Below are 20772 nucleotides of genomic sequence, written 5' to 3'. Positions count from 1 at the left end.
CTATCGCGTCCCGCATCTGGCATATAAAGTGTCGTACCAGCTTCCCGCCGGGAGATTTCTCTCTAATCTTCTCCATACCTCTGCCCCCCTACCGGCACGAGACGGCCCGATCCGAACAATAAGATCTGCAGCGCCGTTCATCCTTCCCTTCGCTTTCCCATGCAAAATGGTAAAGAGACTATTCACACTAGACGAAGGCGAGATCTCGCCTCGCTCGTCGCGTCGCGCATTTTATTTCTTCCGTTATTCTTTCAGAGCAACGTCGTCCTGTTTGCGCGACAGTTTCATAAAAGTGCACGGGAGGATAATAAAACCGTGTTGCGAGACGCACATGACTTTTCTGTATCTATCGGCGATCAAAACTCAAGCACTTTATATTCTTTACACTCCTCTTGCTGGAGTTATCGCGCAACGCGTGCGAGCTGGTCATAATCGAGAGGAGACAATCATCATGCGATCACCTGACAAATATGCAGAGTTGGGAAGTAACTCGTTACTTGTAACGAAGTTACAGTTACTTTTTTTTTTGGTAACTCTAACTTAACTTCTAACTTTCTACACGATTATCGCTGGATGATTTTTGTTGCGAACAGTCATTTGAGTAAACGGCTTTCCTTAACGATTTTTCCTACCTTATCTCATTTCGTTGTGAAATTTACGGAAAATCGCAAGTTTGTGAGTTCGCCCCGCGCTAAGAGCATTCCGCAATGAAAAATAATAGGGTCGTTATTGTATGCAAATTTCGAGAATGCCTTTGCATAAGAGTGTTGTTCAATTAGATACGTGTAATGGCGGTCATGCAAGAAAATTGCGACTTTACGCCGAACTGTCCCGAAGTGCTCTCTTATATAGCCTGCTTATGCATTATGCAAATTTCTTCGTAAGAGGTTTAACACTGTTCGAGATCTCACATTAATGATAATGCCGGCCATTAGGGCTTTACTACTTGTCCGTGGCTTAACGGGAAGTGGACAGAAATCAATCGTTCATAAGTGCGCCCTAAATGGGTATAAGGTGTGGTCAGCACTTGACGATGTATCAGATCGTTCTACTTTTGTTATACAATTTTCCTTTACAGCGAGGTGCGCTTTGCAAAATTCGTTGACAGTTTATAAACTTTATCACCTTCTCTCAATTTCTACACTGATAGAAAAAAATGGTTAGAATAACTAATCTCACTATATTTTATAGTGAATTTTCGCTCCAAATATATTTTTTTAGTTTTAGTAAACATGCAAAATATAGCAGAGCGAACACAAATTTATAGTCATTATCACTATGACATAAATTAGCGCAACCATATGAAATAGTTGTGGCAAACTAAAAATAGATATTTGTGTAGTTAACGTGCATCATAAGCGCTTAAAAGTAATATCTTATGAGAGACATTTATCAATCTAGAAGTAATTATATAGCGTAGTTGCCGAGAAGCATTGATACTTGAAGCAATAGGAGAGCCCGCGTTTTAATTCAGTGTTTATTGTAAGGTATCCATTCTCAGCAACGATATATTGCCAGCGGTCTGAGCCTTATATAATCGATACACTTCACGTCCATTATCAAATCTCTCGCAATAGCGATACAAGATACAAGCGCGCACACATGCACATAGAGGGGCGCAAACACAACGCGCGTGCACACACGTATTTGTAGAGAGGCTTCTATCTATCTTACCCTCGTCCCCAACGAAATAAAGCTCGAGCTCTCAGGAGTAAACAAAGAAAACTTGGGCCGTTATAACTTTGTGCCGTATAGTCATAGAAAGAGGGAACGTTTCCGCTCTTAAGCGTTAAATGGCCGAAAAACGGTGCAACCGGTGCTCCCGTCTTTCACGCGAAAGTTGGAACCCCTCTCCGAGCTAGTCGGTCAAACACTCCCCGTCTCTGCGCGAATTTAACGCGCGTACAGAAGATTAAAGTAAAAGTAAAACGAGGGTGTTGAATACGGTGGTTTCGCGGAAATCGATAGCGCAACCGGAAACTTCCATCCTACCCACATCGTCTCGGAGAAGAGCGATACGGCTATGCCGGGATGTTAATTATGATCAGCAATACTGGCCGGCTCGATTACGTCTTCATCGATCAGAAATAATTACGGCGCGTCCACGTATTCCGTTTCAGGCGCATCGAAAATGCTTTCCCGCCCTTCCTCTCGCGAATGTCTTGCGCTTTGAAACCTCGAAAGATATTGAGTACATATAAAAGAACGCTATAAAAAGAGGGATGAGAGACGTATTGCACAATTTCTTATAGTTTTGAAGAAAGGAGGAAGTCGTACAAACGCCGCACCACGGTATTGCGAGTTTCAGGGGCTACGCGTAATGATTGCTGATCGTAACGAGACCTAAAAAGTTATCAAGTTATCGTATTTTCTGGTTAATAATTGTGTCTTCGGAGGAAACAAGTTGGTCGAGTTAACGACAGACTTTCCACGAGGATCGCTCTCGTAACGACGGTAGAGAAATCCAGTTTTATTTTCTATCCATTTATGGATGAAGATTTGTTACGCCACGGGGATCATGCTGGAGACTCTGTTGTAGTTTAATATCTAATTACCATCGAGCACGCGCTTTCGCGGGTGCTCTCTGTGAATCGAGGTCGAGAGAGAGAGCTCCTCGAAAAGTCGCTAACTACAAATTTAATCGAAATATATATTTCGTGCATATCTCAACCCCGAATCTGCATTTCAAATCCGCGGATTTCTTTTTAACGCGTATTCCCCTGTACGTAATTCCGCGTGTCGTCGTATCTGTTGCGGCATTTGAGTTAGGCGCATACTTAGAATATGCAAAGTGTTCAAAATTAACCAAGGTATGTATGGCGTCGGCCTCATTTTAAAGTCAGAACGCGTGACACAAACTCTCCACTACAGCGGACGTACTTTAAGTTCTCTGCGTGTAACAATTTGCGGTAAAAGTGTACGAGCCTCCTTGCTAGTATTTGCTCTTGTAATTTTGCAATAAATTACAATATCTATTGAATAAACCAGTTCATCACGGGATCGCGATATTACATCGAAAGGGAATATTGCGGAGAACTCGTTACGGCAAAACCCTCCACCGAAAGTGCATCAGCAATTAATATATTATCCACATTTGCATTTTGTAGTCGGCAAAAGAGCATCGTCAGAGAGATGACGAAATAATATTTGACTTAGGACAACGTGAGTGCTTTTTGCGACGCTGTATTCCTGATTTATGACAAAGAGTTAATTAAAATTAACAATGCTGATTATCTCTTTGTTGATTCGACATAATTCCGATTTCATCAGTACCCTATTGTTGGGCGTCAACCTACGATTTTTCATTTGAATAAAACAGCAGCTATACAACGCGGGCGGATTAATTGAAAAACTCCGGAATAATGTGGCGCGGAGTCAAATATAAATCGGAAATTACGGCATATATCTTCGGGAAGCTTTCAATAGTGAGAAAATTCTTAATGACGAAACAGCGCTATTTACACAATCGCACAATGACAAATGCGAATAATCAAAACCGAAGCAGGCTGAAAGGCGCATTAATTAAGGACACCATTCGATTCGCGATGGACGCTTGAGAGCTTAAAAAGCGGCGATAAGTCCACAATTTATTTCTCTTTTCGATACGAACGAGCGAGCGGAACGTGAATAAATTATATCGCGAAAATAAATTCTATGGAATATAAAATTTCTGTGTGTTTCAGCGATATGTAAACTAATGCAATCACTGGAGAGTAATGTGAGAACACGCACTGGAAGATTTACGATGTAATAATATTTAAAAAAGCGGAATTATGTTTAATACAGCTATTTAGTACGTGGGTATTTTACCGTACAAATGTACACATTTACGAATTGGCAGTAACAACGATAGCGGATGTAACAGGCGAATAAATGTCCGAATTTTTACGCATCTTTAAAAACGCGCCGGCACGAATCCCCCGCATTATGTTCTTAATTATTTTTTATATTTTATGTAACTCCATTTCTCAAGATTAATCACCAGTTTGCTAAAAGTCACTTTATATTCGCGAGCTGAAGCCGTAAGATCTAAAGAATTTTAAACGAGACTTTATTGCGCGCTACGGAATTAATTAAATTCATTCACGTTTCCTTATGTCTCACACGTGCGCGGTGCGGTAGACGGTAGCAGAGGTGTAATAATATAATGCACTTGATGTAGTCGTTTATTCTGTAACTGTATTTCGTCAGTACCAGAGGAGGAAGGGAGAGAGTTCCTTAATTTCTCCGATTGTTTTATTCTCTTAAAGCCGAATAAAATCAACAATAATCAACAGTAGTACACGATGAAAACGCAATAATAATAATGATAACAAGAATTTATTATACCTCTATGAAATTGCTTAATGTTAATTATTCTAATACAGTACTTAATGTGCGCGAAAGTACCATTGTGATAAAACGTAAAACGTTGTTTCCTCCGTGGAAACAATCAAGCGCATTTGCGAGGGAAAAGCGTGCGGTTTTTGCGTTGTGCATGCGAATCCGACACAGGACAAAGCCGTGTCCTGTCTTAACGGACGAAAGCTGAAATCAACGTCTTTTTTTCCCAACCGTTGCGCATAGCACCGTAACGACTGACCCTGTACCTCCGGCAAATGAGAGTAGCCGCGTGGCCGACAACTTAATGAAAGCGGATAATTGGAAAAACCCGAATGCCGGTTTAACGCCGAATTAAAGTGTAAAAAAAAAGGAAGGAAACGCCTACCCCCGTTAATTAAACGCGGCTGACCAATTTGACTCGTGGCGAAATATTACCGTGTTTCAGCGTTTATTAATCACCTAAAAATCGGGTCAGTGAGCTCGCACGCGCTTTCATCATTTTTCAGATATCATCCGGTATAAACACCGACGATTAGATTAATATCTGTTAAATTGCGAGTTTCTTTCTTGCCGTCGCGGCTCTCTGCAAATACACGCGGATTGAGCCCGACTGAATCACAGTGTTGGCTGTAATGAAATATTGAATTGTGCTGACGAGGGCCGTTAATGCGATTCGAAATTGAGGAGCGCTCAAGTGCAACCTAAATGCGAACCAACAGAGCGTTATTATAAATTATGATACAGTGGCTATGATACAGTGAGCCGCCGCTTAATATGTTGCCCGATACAATCGTCACTGCGGTGGCTAAACGTACGTCTTAACTCCCTTTAAAGGGAATTTCTGCTATCAGATAGAACCTAAACGTAAGACATTAATCGCGAAAATAATATGGCTTTTAACTGGGTTAATGGTAGATTGATCATAATTCTTGATACCGTAAAAGACCTCCTGTGCCGTAATACTGCGTAACAACATTATGCATTCTTAATTCCTCGCGCTTGCAATTAGAATGATTGGATAAAGTTGTGGCCATAAACAGTATTACCTGTAGCTCGCAAATTCGCGAACGCTTTTTTAACTGGATCAAAAAGAGATTGGACATAACTCCTAACAACCCGGATTCTCGCTAACAGTGTTGCTTAACGTCCGCGCGACGTTCTTAATTTCATCTTTGAACTCGCGGATGGAAAAAGGGCAGATAAAAAAAAGCGGCGAGCGCGAGCTGGGAATGTGAACGATATATCTTGCGTAAAGAATAGCAGATCTCTCACGCAAATTAATTTACGTGCCAAAACCGAGCTGCAACGGGAAAGATGGCGGAAGGGGAGGGGAGAAATGCGGACAGTGCGATAACTCAGCTTTCAACCTAATAACAAGAATAAGCGAAAAGTGAGAATAATGGTAACGTCGCGCGGACAGAAACTTCCCTCCGAAGGGTTCGTTTCTGAAGAATGTCCGCTATTATTGAACATCGACAACTTGAAATTCGCACAATGGTCTGGGTCAAATTCTGCACAATACTTTCGATATACCATGCATTCTTTCCTATCGAATTTTTATCGGTCATGCGTATTGCGGCCGTAAGTTCGAACATGCGAATTCCAAACTATTCATCATATTCTACTTATCCGTTTGTAATGTAAATTGATAATCGACGATCAAGTATTCATATACGCTTGAAACAATAGTAACGAGCAATTACATAAAATAGTTATATAAAAGTGTACAACTAGGACGAGATACCGTCGAAAATATTTTTTTAAATATGGCGCGCAAACTTTGAATATTTTCAAAGACTATTTAGTTGTATATGTTTTAAATTATACTATTTAATGCCAAATGTAATCCCAATTAACCAATTTACAAGCGGGAAGAATGGCGTATCGAAGCGCAGCGATAATCCTGTTTCACTAATTCTCTTTACACTGAAATCATAAACTGCTTATACTCTTTCGAACAGACCCACTCCCTGTACAAATGCAGCGCGAGATCTAATGGTCGATTAAGCGTAACGTTCGTACACAACAAATCGATCATCGGCTCGGTTAATGCCAGAGTTAACAATTGTGATGATCTTATTAATTAACAGCGACGCCCCGTGATTGCGAGTGTAACGCTACGTCAAATCAAACGGCATCCATTATTATTAACACGTTAAGTCGACGATCTAACGACGCGCGATTCCGCATGCCGCTCGTAAACGTTACGGTCCTTCGCTAAGCTATTCAATGTCGAAAACGAAATGACAATCTTTCTCCCTCGGCATCCTGACACATGGCTTTTTGTCTCAGATTTAAGCGAGTACCCTGTATGTGACGTTTCATACGGTGAAAATTATTCTGTAGAGGAAGAAGGACTCTTATTACACTCTTTCACTGTTTCACGCGTTATATATTCCGCGCACGGAGATTTACCGTCGTCTCCGCATCTCGCATATTTTTATTCGGCTCGCATACAGACACTTTCGATCCCGCAGACGTGCGATCAAACATTAAAACATAGCGCTGCAAATAAATGATTAGTTTGTTCGAGCAGCGAAAGTAAATAATAAATCGATAAAGGCGCGAGAGACGACCCTTATGCATTATGCATCCGGCGCTGTATAATATGACGATTGGTTGCGAGTTGGTCGAATTGGAGTACGCCGCCCAGGAGATCCGCTATTATCGGAGAAAAGACGTGTGTTACAATATTCCATTATTCAACCCGTCGTCATTTTGAATTATTAAAATGTACCGTGAGATATGACAGAATTCAAGTTCGCACGGTCGCGAGCAATTAACACGGTAGAAAGATTTCCGGCATCACGCAGGAACGCTCGGCGGCCAGTATCGTCGTATTTAATTAAACGCGATCGATCGGCTTATTTCCAGCGATTTGAATCCGAAAGACCATCGTCCGGGCGTCTCACCGCGGTGTCTCGTTTCCGTCGCGCTAATTAATTTATATTAATCAAGCCGTATAAAATTCTGTCCGCTCGCCATCGTCTCGCGCGTTCCACTCAGCGCAATCCACGGCTTTTCAAACTTTTTAATCGGTTTCCACAAAGTTTCCTCCTCCCGATAACGCCGTTCTTTCCCGCCGGACCGCCACCGCAATAATATAACTTTATCCACGCATCCGCGCGGGAAACGGCACTTGATTGTGAAACCACTGTGCATCGTAGCGGCGATGAGATACCATTTTTCTTTATTTTTTTTTTATTACGTTTTCTCCCGCACTTTATTCTCCGTACACTCAAAAACGTGGAAACGCGAAGATTCGAGCTATAAGTCACACTAGACGTTTAATATTCTCCTTTATATATATGAAACATTTGATTTCTTTTATTTTTATTCTTGTAAAACACGTGTTTTGTTTTTCATTTGTTTCCTTCCGACGTTTTAGATTCTGTACATTGCCAATAAAGACTCGAGAGGTTTTAAGAAATTTGAAGGAGGAATGTGGCTTTAAAAATTGTATCAGAGAGTACCTTATTAGCGAGGCCCCCGATGTAAAAGTCGATTATTACATCTGTCATTATACCTAATTATTTTGAAAAGATTGTACGTGCCTTCACAGAACAGTTGCATAACAGCAGTTAGCAAAGTTCTCAACAGTCAGACCTACAATGCATACCTCGTATTTTTCAATTTGCTCGAAACGACAATCTCAATATTGTAAAATGCACTTTCCGGATTATTATTATAATTAAATGTTAACTCTGGGATTATGCAGCCGCGGCTTGACTTCTGACGAAATTTCTACTTTGCGACGGAGAATAATAAGAGCGGAGCAACTAGACCAAAAGTTCCGCGGGAATCTAATTATTGGGGACGAACCCGCAGTAAACACCAAGTACTTTAAGTACTCCATGCCACTAACACGGTGCGCGTATTGCATGCTGAAAAACAAGACAATACGGATCACCGGGGTAATTAGGATCAGTACACCCTGTGAGTTTACTTGTTAAGAAAAACCGAAAGTTCTTCATTGAAATAAAACGAGAGAGTGGCATAAAAACACTTTACGTCATTGGCAAGCAACGGGTAGCGCAAAATCGTGGCTTGATGAGAAAGTTAAGAGAAGCAAGACGAGGTAAGAAGTCAACGATAAATCAACAATTTCCCCGCGCTCGTTCATCGTCCATCATCCTCCGACGCATTTTGGATATGCAGATTAAACGCCGATAAATTACGCGATAAAATTATATTTAATAAGGAATAACGTAACGAAATGAATAAATGCAGAAAACCGCGCTGTATCCAGGATTTTATTGCCCGGGAAATAGATGTAAACAACCGCCGTCGCAATCTCATAAAGTCTCGGCTCGAGGATGTAACATGTAGGTCGGATGCACTCTAGAGAAAATCTCACTGCGTCACAGCAGTAAGAAAGAAGATTTAGGGGGATGCAGGACTGGCGACAGAACTAGCCACGGGCGGCGAGTTTAAATGCAGACGGTCCAGAAAAACTTGGGAAATCGGTGAGCGGATCTATGATGAATATGAAACCGGAATGCGTTAAAAACTCGCCGCAACTTCGTCCGTTGTGACTTTATGCCTTTTGATGAACGCGAATTTTTAACTTCACGTATCAGCACGCTTCCGACTCGCATCAGCTTTATTACATCAGAACGCTGTCATCCGGTGGACTTTTGCGAACTACGCGAAATTTCGCCTACCTCGCGGGGTATCCCCAAAGTAATATTTCTCCCTTAAATTCCCCAACAGTCGTCTCAACCCTTCAGAGACCCGGGATTAGAAGAAAGGAGATGCACGTGTGCGCACAATTTTTTTCCTCACAAGCTAATTTACCGAAATCTAAATACCTGATGTTAATATGCCGTTCTATTTAACGGCGGCGGAAGCAACCCAGTTTTGAATAGAAACGCTGAGTGCACGTACAGCCGCATCTGCTAGTATTCTGAACGTTGTGCCAAGAAGTCGCGAGATATCTATCAGAAAATCTATTTTCCTAGGGACGCGGGCAAGGAGGAACGACGTGAGGGATGCTTTTAGGATGAACGTAAGGCGCAAATGCATCGCGGGGGGGTAAACGGGGGAAGAGCGCGACGTTAAATGTCTCACGTGGGGAGTGGCACCTTCTGGCGCACAAAATTGTAGTTATCGTTAAATTTTCGCGGAAACGAGCTTACGGGCGAGCTTATAAACCGGCCCGATAATTCCGGCTGTAGAAAACTGTCTTGCCAGCGTGAGAAAAGCTCTGGTCGATAAACCGCTCCGCCGTGCCGCTATTCTAAGATCGCGTTGAAAATAAGCGGTGCTGGATAACGCGCGGTGGCTAAATATAGCCGAGCGTTGTGGTGGTCGACCGCTATTTCGTGCACGAACGTGGGGATTTTAGATCAACGATCCGCCTTCTTCCTTTTGGAATGAAAGTGTTCGGCGCGACGGCGTTTTAGCTCGCGCTGTTTTTTTTTCTTTTCTTCAACGTAATATATGCCCCAATCCGAATTGAACATCATCGAGTTTGAAATTAATTTTTTCTCGCGCAAGAAAAAGCCGCAATTACGCGCTGAAATTCCGATTGCGCATTCCGCGCTCGTCCCGCGTTGGATTTGTACCGCGGATACGAGGTTTACGTGAATATGAAATTTTACGTCAACTTTTTCGGCATTTAGGGGAAGCTTATTTGAAAATGAAAGGACGGATACGATATCCGATGTTACCGAATGCTTTCTGTCAATGGAGTTTTCTGTGCGCACACGGTCCGATAATTCCATCCAATCCGCAGTGCGTACAAATGGGAAACGATCCCGCTGAAAGTCCGATTTCCTATCGATGTTTCTCTTTCCGGGGGGTTGGGGGGGTCACCATCCGATTATTTGGATTAGACGTCGATATGGGGGCCGAAATCGAAAGAGGAAAGCGACGAGTAATATGTGGAAATTGCCCAGGGAAAAATATATTTACGGTCAGCGGGCAATGATTGGCGATATTTCTGCCGCACGGTTGTATATTTATATCAATTGATAAGAAAATAGTATCGCGACGCGTTTGCACCATTTGGCGCAATATCGTTCGCGGCAGAGCTGTTGCTGCTGCTCGCCGCCGCGCTGGCAGATTGAATAGGAATTTCTGTTGATCTGCCCCGACGGAATGCATATTAATGTTGACATTAAGCAGGAACGATTATTAAACGGCCCTCGTTACGCATATCATGTCACCCTGTTTCTATAAAACGGATAATTGGAAATCGGCTATCGAATTCATTATTTCACGCTTGGGGGGAGAACAATACCGTACCGCTAATTATTATAGCATCAGCGCCGGGATTCTCTACTTTAACCACGACATGCTTTCATATTTGTTTAAATACTGATGTATTATACGCGAGGAAAAATTATCGAGCGTCGAATTTCCACGTTTCACTTTGCAACTGCGACTCGACGCGATATATTGAAACTTCTTGGAAAACTGATTTTTAATTTTTACACCAGAGTTCAAGTAGGACTCTCGTTAAAACTAAACACACAAGAATGGCGAATGCAATTATTTCTTTTACTGAGGTAAATATTTATTCTATTTAAATAAAAATATCAAAGTTTAAGTAGATCTATGTATTATATTAAGTAAATTAATTTAAATCATAACATTTTCTACATTCAAATAAAGATTTCGTAAGATGTAGAATACTATTTATTAAATGAAATAATTGTTTTTGTTAAATAAGAAATCCAATTTTCTTCGCGGTGAAAATTACATCTTAGTAAACATTTTATATAATTAAAGTAAAATATTTTTAATTTAAAATTATCAATTGGATATTTAATAAATACTTAAAGCAATGCATGTTTTAATTTGTTTATTATTTTGAAAATTTAAGTTAATAAGCTATTAGGAGCCACCTAATGAATAATTTTCTTGAGTAAAGTAATATTTTTTGGATTAAGATATTATTTTTATCAGTGTACGTACATCCCGCCGTAGACTCGCATTGGCCATTCTTGTGCGTTGTTTAGTTTCAATTTTTAACTTGTGATCAAGTTTTTTAATATATTTTCCAGACTCATTGAATAATCGATCGGTAAAATAGTATCTCTATTATTAATATTAGTCCGCGAAATGTTTTCAATATTTATACGGGAAATATAAATTGCGGATAAGGGACGACGCGTTCGAAATTTTCCGATCGCAAATCCGTAGCGCCCGCTCTGTATATTTTGTGTGCTTTCCACCAAAGATCGTTCGCCGAAAACGAGCCGCCGGAAATCGAAGGTCCTCTCGGCTAAGTATAGCTCGCGCCGCGCGAGCATAAGTCTGGCCGGTGACGTCGAGAAGTGTCAGTATACTGGATCTCGTGTGGACCGACTGATTCCAGAGGCGCGACGATCCGGAACGCTCGAAATAGCGGCTCGTGATTGCCATCGCCGGAATTAATCTTTTGTTCGTGACGAATGGCAAATATTTTGAGTCTCGTCATTATCGTTGGCACCAGTCGTGACACGCGGCTGAATGAACAATAACGCCTCGTGCGAGCCGCGAGTGGAGCGAGAACGAAGATCGAGGATCGAACTCTTGATCAGTTCGCGACGTATCGGCGAATCGTCAACAAGGGAAGTGTTTTAATTCTGCGTCGTGAAAGTGCGCTCAGCTCGGATAACGTTTGTACTTTGACTGACGAATACGAATGGGTACTTAAATCTTGTGTTAATCCTTAATTAATTTTATTTTAACTCTATCCCTTTAACGAAAGATCATTTATCGTCGGAAATGGAAAACAGTTTTCGCCACGGCCGAGCGTGACGGACTTTGCAGTTTTAAAATTTACATAAGTCGATAATTTCCTTTGTTCCTCGCGCAACAACGCTATGAAAATCGCTCACGTGAGATAAAAGCGCGATGGAGATGTGTCGATTTACGAAAAACAAATACGGCAATTCGAATCTAAAACAGGGTTTCCTTATTGCAAAGGTTTAATTAAAAATTTTTTGCTTCTGGAAACGAACGTGTCTGTGTTGCAAGCGCGTCTAACTTGAATAACATGGGGAACTTTTACAGGGTACGTGCATCTATTCCATTTTGCTTGCAAAACGCGGAGATATGTCCAGTGTCCTTAATGTCACTGTCCGCCCGAACGAAATTAGGGAGATTTATCCTCTTCGTTTGCGTTTCGGAGCGAGCGGCGCCTGGGATTACGAGACATTAGTCGCTACACAAATTACGTGCTGTGCACCGCGGCGGGAGAAATTATTCGGCATGCCCGTCGCTCTATGAGCAATTTAGGATTCGTTGATTAGACGCAGGTGCACGGCAGATCCTTGCGATCATTCAGGCTCTAGACCGGTCGTTAGGTTCACCGAATTTAGGGGCGCAATGAATCCGACCACGATAAACTCAAGATTGTAAACTTAAACGCGCTAATCTGTTGAGCTGATATGCGAAAAGAACTGTCGTTAGTCTAATGATTTTTAATCTATGAATTAACCTTATCTTTAACAAGCTTTAGTGTACACATCACATTAAACTTTAAAAACATTTCTCAGACAAATTTAAAGAAAACATTGTCTAATAGTAGAAAAATAATTCTAAAAAATGAACAACATTCTACGTACCCGTATGTATATGTATACTGTTTTTTGTAATTCTGTTAACGATTAGTTAGCTTAACGGTTATTGCTGTGTTCCAGGAGGAAAGGACAATATTCTAGGAGGCGATAGTATCGGTCATTTTAAGCAAAAGTGTTCATATGAATACATGTCCCATTCCCCACTGTTTCCGAGATAGAGCTACTTGAATGTCTCATGCATTTACTTTTTTTTCTGTACACTTCCACCCTTCGTCCAACCTCATAAACGTCCGCGGGAATGCACTCTTACACCTGTTGACTGTTGTGCTGATAACATTGTAGAAATGTTCAAAATGCCTCGCTTATTCACAAATGTCGAATATGCAGATATGCTGTACGTTTACGGTTTCTATGATGGTAGTGCTATTGCCGCTGTTGAAGAGTACCGTCGACGCTTTCCTACACGCAGAATTCCGAATTGTCAAGAATAAATATTAGAAATAGTACGTACAGTGACAAAAAATTTTTTTTTAACAAAGTAAATAGATTTACTTAAAATAATTTTTTTACTGAAGTAAATATTTATTCTATTTAAATAAAAATATCAAATTTCAAGTAAATCCATGTATTATGTTAAGTAAATTAATTTAAATCATTACATTTTCTATATTCAAGTAAAAATTTCATGAGATATAGAATACTATTTATTAATTGAAATAATTGCTTTTGTTAAATAAGAAATCGAATTTTCTTCGCTGTGAAAATTACATCTTAGTAAACATTTTATAGAATTAAAATAAAAGTTTTTAAATTAAAAATTGTCTATTCTTTGATATTTAATAAATACTTAAATTAAAGCAATGTACGTCTAATTTGTTTATTATTTTTTAAATTTAAGTTAGTAAGCTATTAGGAGCCACCCAATGAATAATTTTCTTAAGTAATATTTTTTTAGTTTAAAATATCTTTTTTGTCAGTGTAGTATTTCTTTCTTGTCAGTAATTTTGCAACTGTACATTCAAACAGCTCTGTCTCGGAAACAGTGGGAAATGGGACATATATTCATGTGAACGTTTTTGCTTAAAATGACCGATACTATCACCTCCCAGAATATTGACCTTTCCTCTTGGAACACCCTGCATACACGAATTAATTACGCTAATAAGTAAGGACATATTACAAAGGCAGAATCTCTCAAAATTGAATGAACAAAATGCAAAGTATCAAATAGCACACCGCGCTATTTTGCAAATATTTCGTGGAAATGAATAATAAATTTAGATCTCTGCGAAATTTCTTGTTTTTTTCATTCTCACTGTCTTGTGGCATTCAATTACGCCGCGAATCTTTCACGGATGCATTAGACGAGACAAGACGACTTGAAATACCCTCCTTTTGAAATGACGCCCGCAAATTTTGCCGCGCGCGGACAAAGGAAAAAGCTGAATCATTCGCGACGCTGTTTATTTTGCTGCACGAGAATAATGATGCGCCACGTGTGCGGCTTCGTTTTGTGAAAGTACGACACTCGGAATTTCCGAATCTGCATCTGTACGCATTGTGTTCTAGCGGGTCGTCTGTAGACCTGACACCTACCGAATTATTACAAAATAACATTGGGTTGCTATGTAGTCGCTATTTTATTTTTAACACATTTGTATACATTTTAAAAATTAATTTCTTTGTACAGTCAACGTGGTATGGATGTCGCCCCTTTTCCTTGTACAGTCTCCTTTTGTTACGAATTTACACAAATAATACAAATTCCTTTGTTTCATTACTAATTCTGCATTAATGCTAAAATACTTAGGTACGCTTGAAGATATAATGTCTTTATCAATTATATGTCAAGCATACGGTAAATCTAGACGCCATTTAACAGTTAAAGTAATTATAGTAACTATACATATATATATATATATAATATTATGAAAGTTCTTTCTGGTAAAGTCGCTTTCGTGAACAATTTCATAGAAGATTTCGGAGATACATGGGGTACGGTAATTAACATTATTCATTGGGTATTTCCCAATGAAACCGCTTCTCGAAATTATTAGACCACACTCCGGGGGCTCTCTCGAAAGGCAGGAAGTCCCCATGATCCGCCACGAAATATGTTCATACAATTAAAGCGTGATGAAACGAGGACTTTAATAATGTAGGCGGATATCTCTCAGGGGTAAGAGGAGGGGGGGGGGACAGGTTGCTCGATGAAGTTTCGAGGCTCACAGTCAAAGTGTCAGAATTAGCATCCCGTTTCATCCTCATGGCAACGCCCATGAAAGTTGCTAATACAATCGTTGCTCGCCGCCTGTTGCACCCCCAACGTGCACGCGGAGAGAAAGAGTGAGGAGTGCGAGGGGGAGAGTTCGCTTTAAGATCCAACAAGTGGTTCGTCTGAGAGTAACAATGCTTCCTAATGTACTAGCTTTTGCCATTGTGTCGGTTCGGAAGCGCGATCGGTCCTCGACGTGGCGACCTTCGACTCCGGCGACGTCAGCACGGAGAGACTTGCGAAAGCCGAAACAAATTTGGCTCGACATCTAGCTACGTACTCGCTAACGTTTCAAACAATCTCTTTGAACGTTCCTCTTTCCCCCGTGTAATGTTGACGCACGCGCGTGCGTATTGCGAACGTATTCGGTGTTATTTAAATTTATCCGCTTTGGTATTCGCTAGGAGGAGCCACCATATTTTTACATTATGGCAATTTAATTAGTCGTGATTGAAAGTGCTAGCGAAAGATCTAAACATTTTTTATTTAATGTTAAATTGTGTTAATTGTGAAATATATAATTGGACTCCTGCATACATGTACAAAATATACGTGAGTAAATTTAATTTGCAAAATACTATAACTACCAAAAAATATATTAGCTTTGCTTAAAAATGTACGGTTATGTTAAATATTTCACTTTTATATAATATAAATTATTTTAGAGTATCTTTTGTAATATTATACCAACACAAAACTTTTACTAAAATTACATAATTACATGCGTTGGAAAATATGAACGGTCGAGAAGAATTGGGAATTTAACTCTGTTTTTTTATATCCAAAATTTTTTTATAAAGTTTTGATGTTTCTATTAGACCAATTTGGTGACGAACGTTTACGTTGGCATCAAAGCGACAGCACGCCGGATGCTTTACGAGAAGGCCGGATCTGAAATGTCTGGAATTATAATCGACATTGATTGAGTGCCTCCGTTAGAGAAAGAAGTGATATAGACTTCGCGAGTTTTTATAGAACTCGCAGATTCTCGATGTGCGTCACGCGCGTAAAATTGTATTTAAAATTGTATCGCCCGGATACAATTTTCTAAATTAATTTTTATACAAACGAATAAAACGGTCATCAATAATTAATTATGCAAACAAAGAATGTTTTAATATAGCAAAAAATACAGATATAAAATTTTTATTCTGTTGTAATATCTAGAACAAAAGAAGGAGGGGGGGTTTAGTTAGAAGAATAGAAATGAGAATAGAAAAAGGAAGGAGTAGACAAATGTAAAGCGGTCGCAAAAGAGTCAAAGTTATCATTAATTTATTTAAATAAATTTGTAAAATTGTGTTAAACGTTGTGATTAAATCCATATCAGATCTGGAATAATATTACAAACTGTATTTTTGTGTTGTAAATATGCATAGCGTTAAATAAAACATTCACTTCGTGTTAATCGAGATTATTTCGCCTACTACGCACCTCATACAAGCGCGATAATTAATTCGTGAATTGCATTGGTAATCATTCACTCATTAGCGACGTTCAAATATTTATTACGGTTGCCGCGGTTTCCGATCTGCAATTCTACTCATTTCGATTTCAACATTACAGCCGGTCAGTAATACATTACAATCTGATACTATTAAGCATGACGGATGCATTTCACGAAACTATTCCCGCGATCGATAAATTTCGACAATTAGGCAATACATTTATCGTACTATCGTTATTTTTAAACCATCACAGTTGAACCGTACGATTCATGATCTAAAGTTACTCGGACCAGTAAAGTTACTCGATAACAAAATATTGATAAATATTTAAATTGCTATTTTTGTCAAAGCTCCTCTCAACGAAAGCTCTTGCGAGTTTTGCGAGAGAATAAAGTAAATATTGAAACCGTTGAAAAATAAGATTCTTTAATGCACTCTGCGACTACGATTTAATTATTAAAAGTTTCAGCATAATTTGCGCCGCGGTGAAGTTTCCAGGGTTGTCTTTCAAGTTCACCCATCTCTTTACAAATTTACGCCGATGATGCATCGTATCTTAAAATAGAAGTCCAATGACTCCACACAAAGATCTTGACATTGTCTTAGTACTTGTGACATACTACGTTGAAAAAGATTCGCGAGTTTGTTTCTAGCTCGTAAAATTCGAGCGTTGATTTCGTCACGATTTAATTATGGAATGCGTGCAATTGCTAATTAGCGATACAATGAATTAATTATTTTGTAAGTAGGATACATATAGATGTGTATGCATAATACATGCAGATTGGCCAAATCCTGCCGTTAATAAAACAATTTAATCGATAATATTTAAAAATGCATTTTAAATATGACATACATTGGTATCATTTATAATTCCGCCTTCTTTCCAAAGTTCTGTTACGAACTATATGCTGACAAAAATGTCTATTACTATGAATGTATAAATATCGATCCAGTCACTGATGCAAGAATACTATCAGCTGCTATTGCAAACTGCTGTTTCCTCAATCGCTTAACACGTGGCTGGACGAACACCATTTTGGCAGCATTTAAATTTTGAAACACTGTCCGGTTACAGTCGATATACTCGTATAATCTATTTATTAACTATGACGATGTCGAGTTAGAAATGGCGCAAGATGGCGAAACGCATTGAAACATTCTCACATCCGCATCAAACATTTGCCATTATTTTAATAAACAATAAACTTTCGATAAAACAATATCAATTGTACCAACGTAAATAATCTGCTTTTAGAGAAAACAGACAAAATAATTTTTTTTCGCAAACTGTATTAAATACATTTACAACATTCATGAATATTCATCGCCATATTTTTTATGAAAATAATTTGTTAGATACATTTATATTGTTACATTATAAAACAAAAGTGTGTATTAGAATGAATCAATCCGATACTGTGAAAGAGTCGAATGTTACTACCTAACTTGTCCTCTTTTACGATACCATACAATGTATGTAAAGCACAGGACAGATTGAAAATGAATTTTCTTCTTCTTAGGCATGGAGCAGTTCGAGCAGCTGCTAACCTGCGCAATATGCCTGGATCGATACAGAAATCCAAAGCTCTTGCCATGTCAACACAGCTTTTGCATGGAACCGTGCATGGACGGCCTTGTCGACTATGTTCGTCGACAGGTCAAATGTCCGGAATGCCGTGCCGAACATCGTATACCATATCAGGTAAATTATATCTTAATCGTATTAAGATATATAAGTGATATACGAAAACTTACCCGAGTCGAAATTTTGGTACTATTTTGACACTTTTCAGGATAACTGACACCTACTTAGCTGCTCTATACACCTACATAAATCAGCAATAACCTACTTTGATGAGATTGTATTTTTACTTCTCTCTTGAATCTTTAATTCTCTAAAACTTTACTTTAGCTCCTACTTAAAAGGACCTACTTTAATGCTAAATTGGCAAAAGAAGAAATTTCCGACACTATCAGTTTTAAAGTAGGAATAAATTTTGTACTTGCAATTCAACCTCTTTTACTGTCCTACTATATAACAGAATTAAACGTTCAACACAGGGCCAAAATTTCGACTCTGCTAGAATTGTGAAACGTGCTTCGAAGGTCGAAAGATATTATTTAGTGCCTCGTTTAATTAACGTCAAAATAAATTGTCTATTACGTTTAGATTTAGGAAAAGAACTTTTCGCGATTCCGCACTATATGCATACGAGAAGTATAATTGCGCAAGCTGTCGCAACTCGTTTCTCCGCAAAGCAACACGGTTTCCCAGCTATTACGTGTCGTTTTATCGAGTTTACGTCTTTAATATGTTTGCGACACGATCGGACAATAATGCGAACAGGAGAAAAATCGATCGATGTTTTGTCGCACAAATTAAATGTTACTCTGTGCGTGTCAGAGTAACCCGATGTGGCGCTACGGGTAAGCTCATCTTTATTCAACAATGAATCCAAACGCGAGGGGATTCTCATTAAACCCAGTGTATTCTCGCGTTTCGTGCTAATGTCGTCTTCGAACTGGTCTGTTTTTTTTTTAAATAATCGAACGTAGTTACGCAAGCGGCAGCAGAATTCTAAAATGTTTTCGGTTGCGATCGCTGCGTAATCAATTGTCCGATTGCGTTTTGAGAACAAAGTCGAATAATCTCGGAAAAAAGACTTGCGTATACAATTCTCGCGAAACGATACAGCCGTATCGCATGGTAGAGTAAATGATCCACTTTAACACTCACAGATTAGTAGCTTCACTCGTGTAATATTAACGTTAAAGGAACGTCAAGCGCGCGTTGTATAATTAATTCGCAGCATTATTCGCGCGGTGCACCGATTCCGGTCCATTAATAAGCGGCGTACTCGTACGCATATACGCGTAATACAGGCGTTAATCGAGCCGAATATACATCCTATTTGTAGGGCGTGCAAGCCTTTCCGACCAACGTGACACTGCAGCGATTCCTGGAATTGCATATCGAGATCACGGGGGAACTGCCGGACCCGACCAGCGGTCAGACCATGGAACGCTGTGGCGTTTGCTCCGAGAAGAGTTACTGTCAGCTGTGCGTGCACTGCGAGAAGAAATGTTGCCCCGAGTGCAAGGATGCGCACATGGATATATTGAGACGCGAAATCGCGCGCATCAATTCTCAGGTACAGCAGTCAATTTTTCACGCGATTGCGGCAAGTTTTGGAGAACCGAAGAGAGTTGAAAAAAGAAATGGATCGAGATAACCGAAACTGCGATTTAAAAAAAAAAGTTACGGCAAGTGGAAGCAATTAGAATACCGGAAAAATTAAGAACATTATCACTTAATTATTCATTAGTGTATCGGAGATATTTATCGATATATATCGCGCGAATCAGCTATTAATGGATCGTGAAATAAAGCCAACGGCACACGATACTATTTTTCCTACTGGATTCCTTACGAGAGCCAACCAGGATTCAGCTTTGAGTCACCTGATCGAAAACTCTGCGTCCTGATTGGTTCTCGTAAGCAATCCAGTAGGAAAAATAGTATCGTGTGCCGTTGGCTTTAAACGATGAATTGTAAAATTTTCTTTTATTATCGCTGTCTACGGGACTACCGATCGAGTTTTCTTATCTTACGTTTGAAAGGCAAGTCTGCCACGAGGAATTTTGTTGTACCGATCGCAGAAACTAATTTAACCGGTTCCATAACTAATTTTCTCTTCGGCGCCTCGGTAGACGTTGTAACGCATTTAGGGAAGCGGGAACTGTTGTGTTACGGTATTCAGTATCGGGGTGTACTTTAAATTCGTTACGTTGTGCCCTTCGGCGTCCCGACGGAAAATTTATTGCCGCGCAACTTCGCGCATTGCAATTAACCGTGTACGATAGGGACGTACGTTGAAACAAGATTGCGACCTAGATTTTTCGCTTTCCGGCAGCTAACGGCGCGCGATATGAAGCCGTTAGTTGAATTCGATAACGCAGACATCGACTAAATACAAAATAAGATTGTGGATCGTTAATTAAATACAAAGTTCGCTAGCGATTCCAACCATTTGTCTTGATATCATTAAAATGCGGAGAATTGCAATTTCAGTTACCTACAATCTTAAAAATTATAACTGTATAAGAATTAACGCGTAGATACATTTGAAAAGTGGAGATATTATATATTTGAGATATCAAGCTGTGCAATCATTCTGAAGTCTACTCTCTAAAAATCAATCAGTGCATT

General features: G+C 39.6%; 1 protein-coding gene across 3 annotated transcripts in view; it reads left to right on the top strand.

Annotated features, from left to right (window-relative positions):
• Positions 1 to 20772, top strand: part of LOC105563366 (RING finger protein nhl-1) — a 64446-nt gene that overhangs the window by 10917 nt on the left and 32757 nt on the right. For all 3 annotated transcript variants that reach the window (XM_012014907.1, XM_012014906.1, XM_012014908.1), the window contains exons 3-4: positions 18083 to 18264; positions 19481 to 19714. In XM_012014907.1, the coding sequence (XP_011870297.1) occupies positions 18085 to 18264; positions 19481 to 19714 (414 nt within the window). In that variant the 5' untranslated portion in view covers positions 18083 to 18084. The remainder of the gene's footprint in view (positions 1 to 18082; positions 18265 to 19480; positions 19715 to 20772) is intronic.

This window comes from Vollenhovia emeryi, unplaced genomic scaffold (genome assembly GCF_000949405.1).
Source record: "Vollenhovia emeryi isolate VEMERY1.0 unplaced genomic scaffold, V.emery_V1.0 DF939177.1, whole genome shotgun sequence".
Taxonomy (NCBI): Eukaryota; Metazoa; Arthropoda; class Insecta; order Hymenoptera; family Formicidae; genus Vollenhovia; species Vollenhovia emeryi.
The sequence above is the reverse complement of the archived record's forward strand: the minus strand, read 5'-3'. Positions and strand labels throughout refer to the sequence as shown.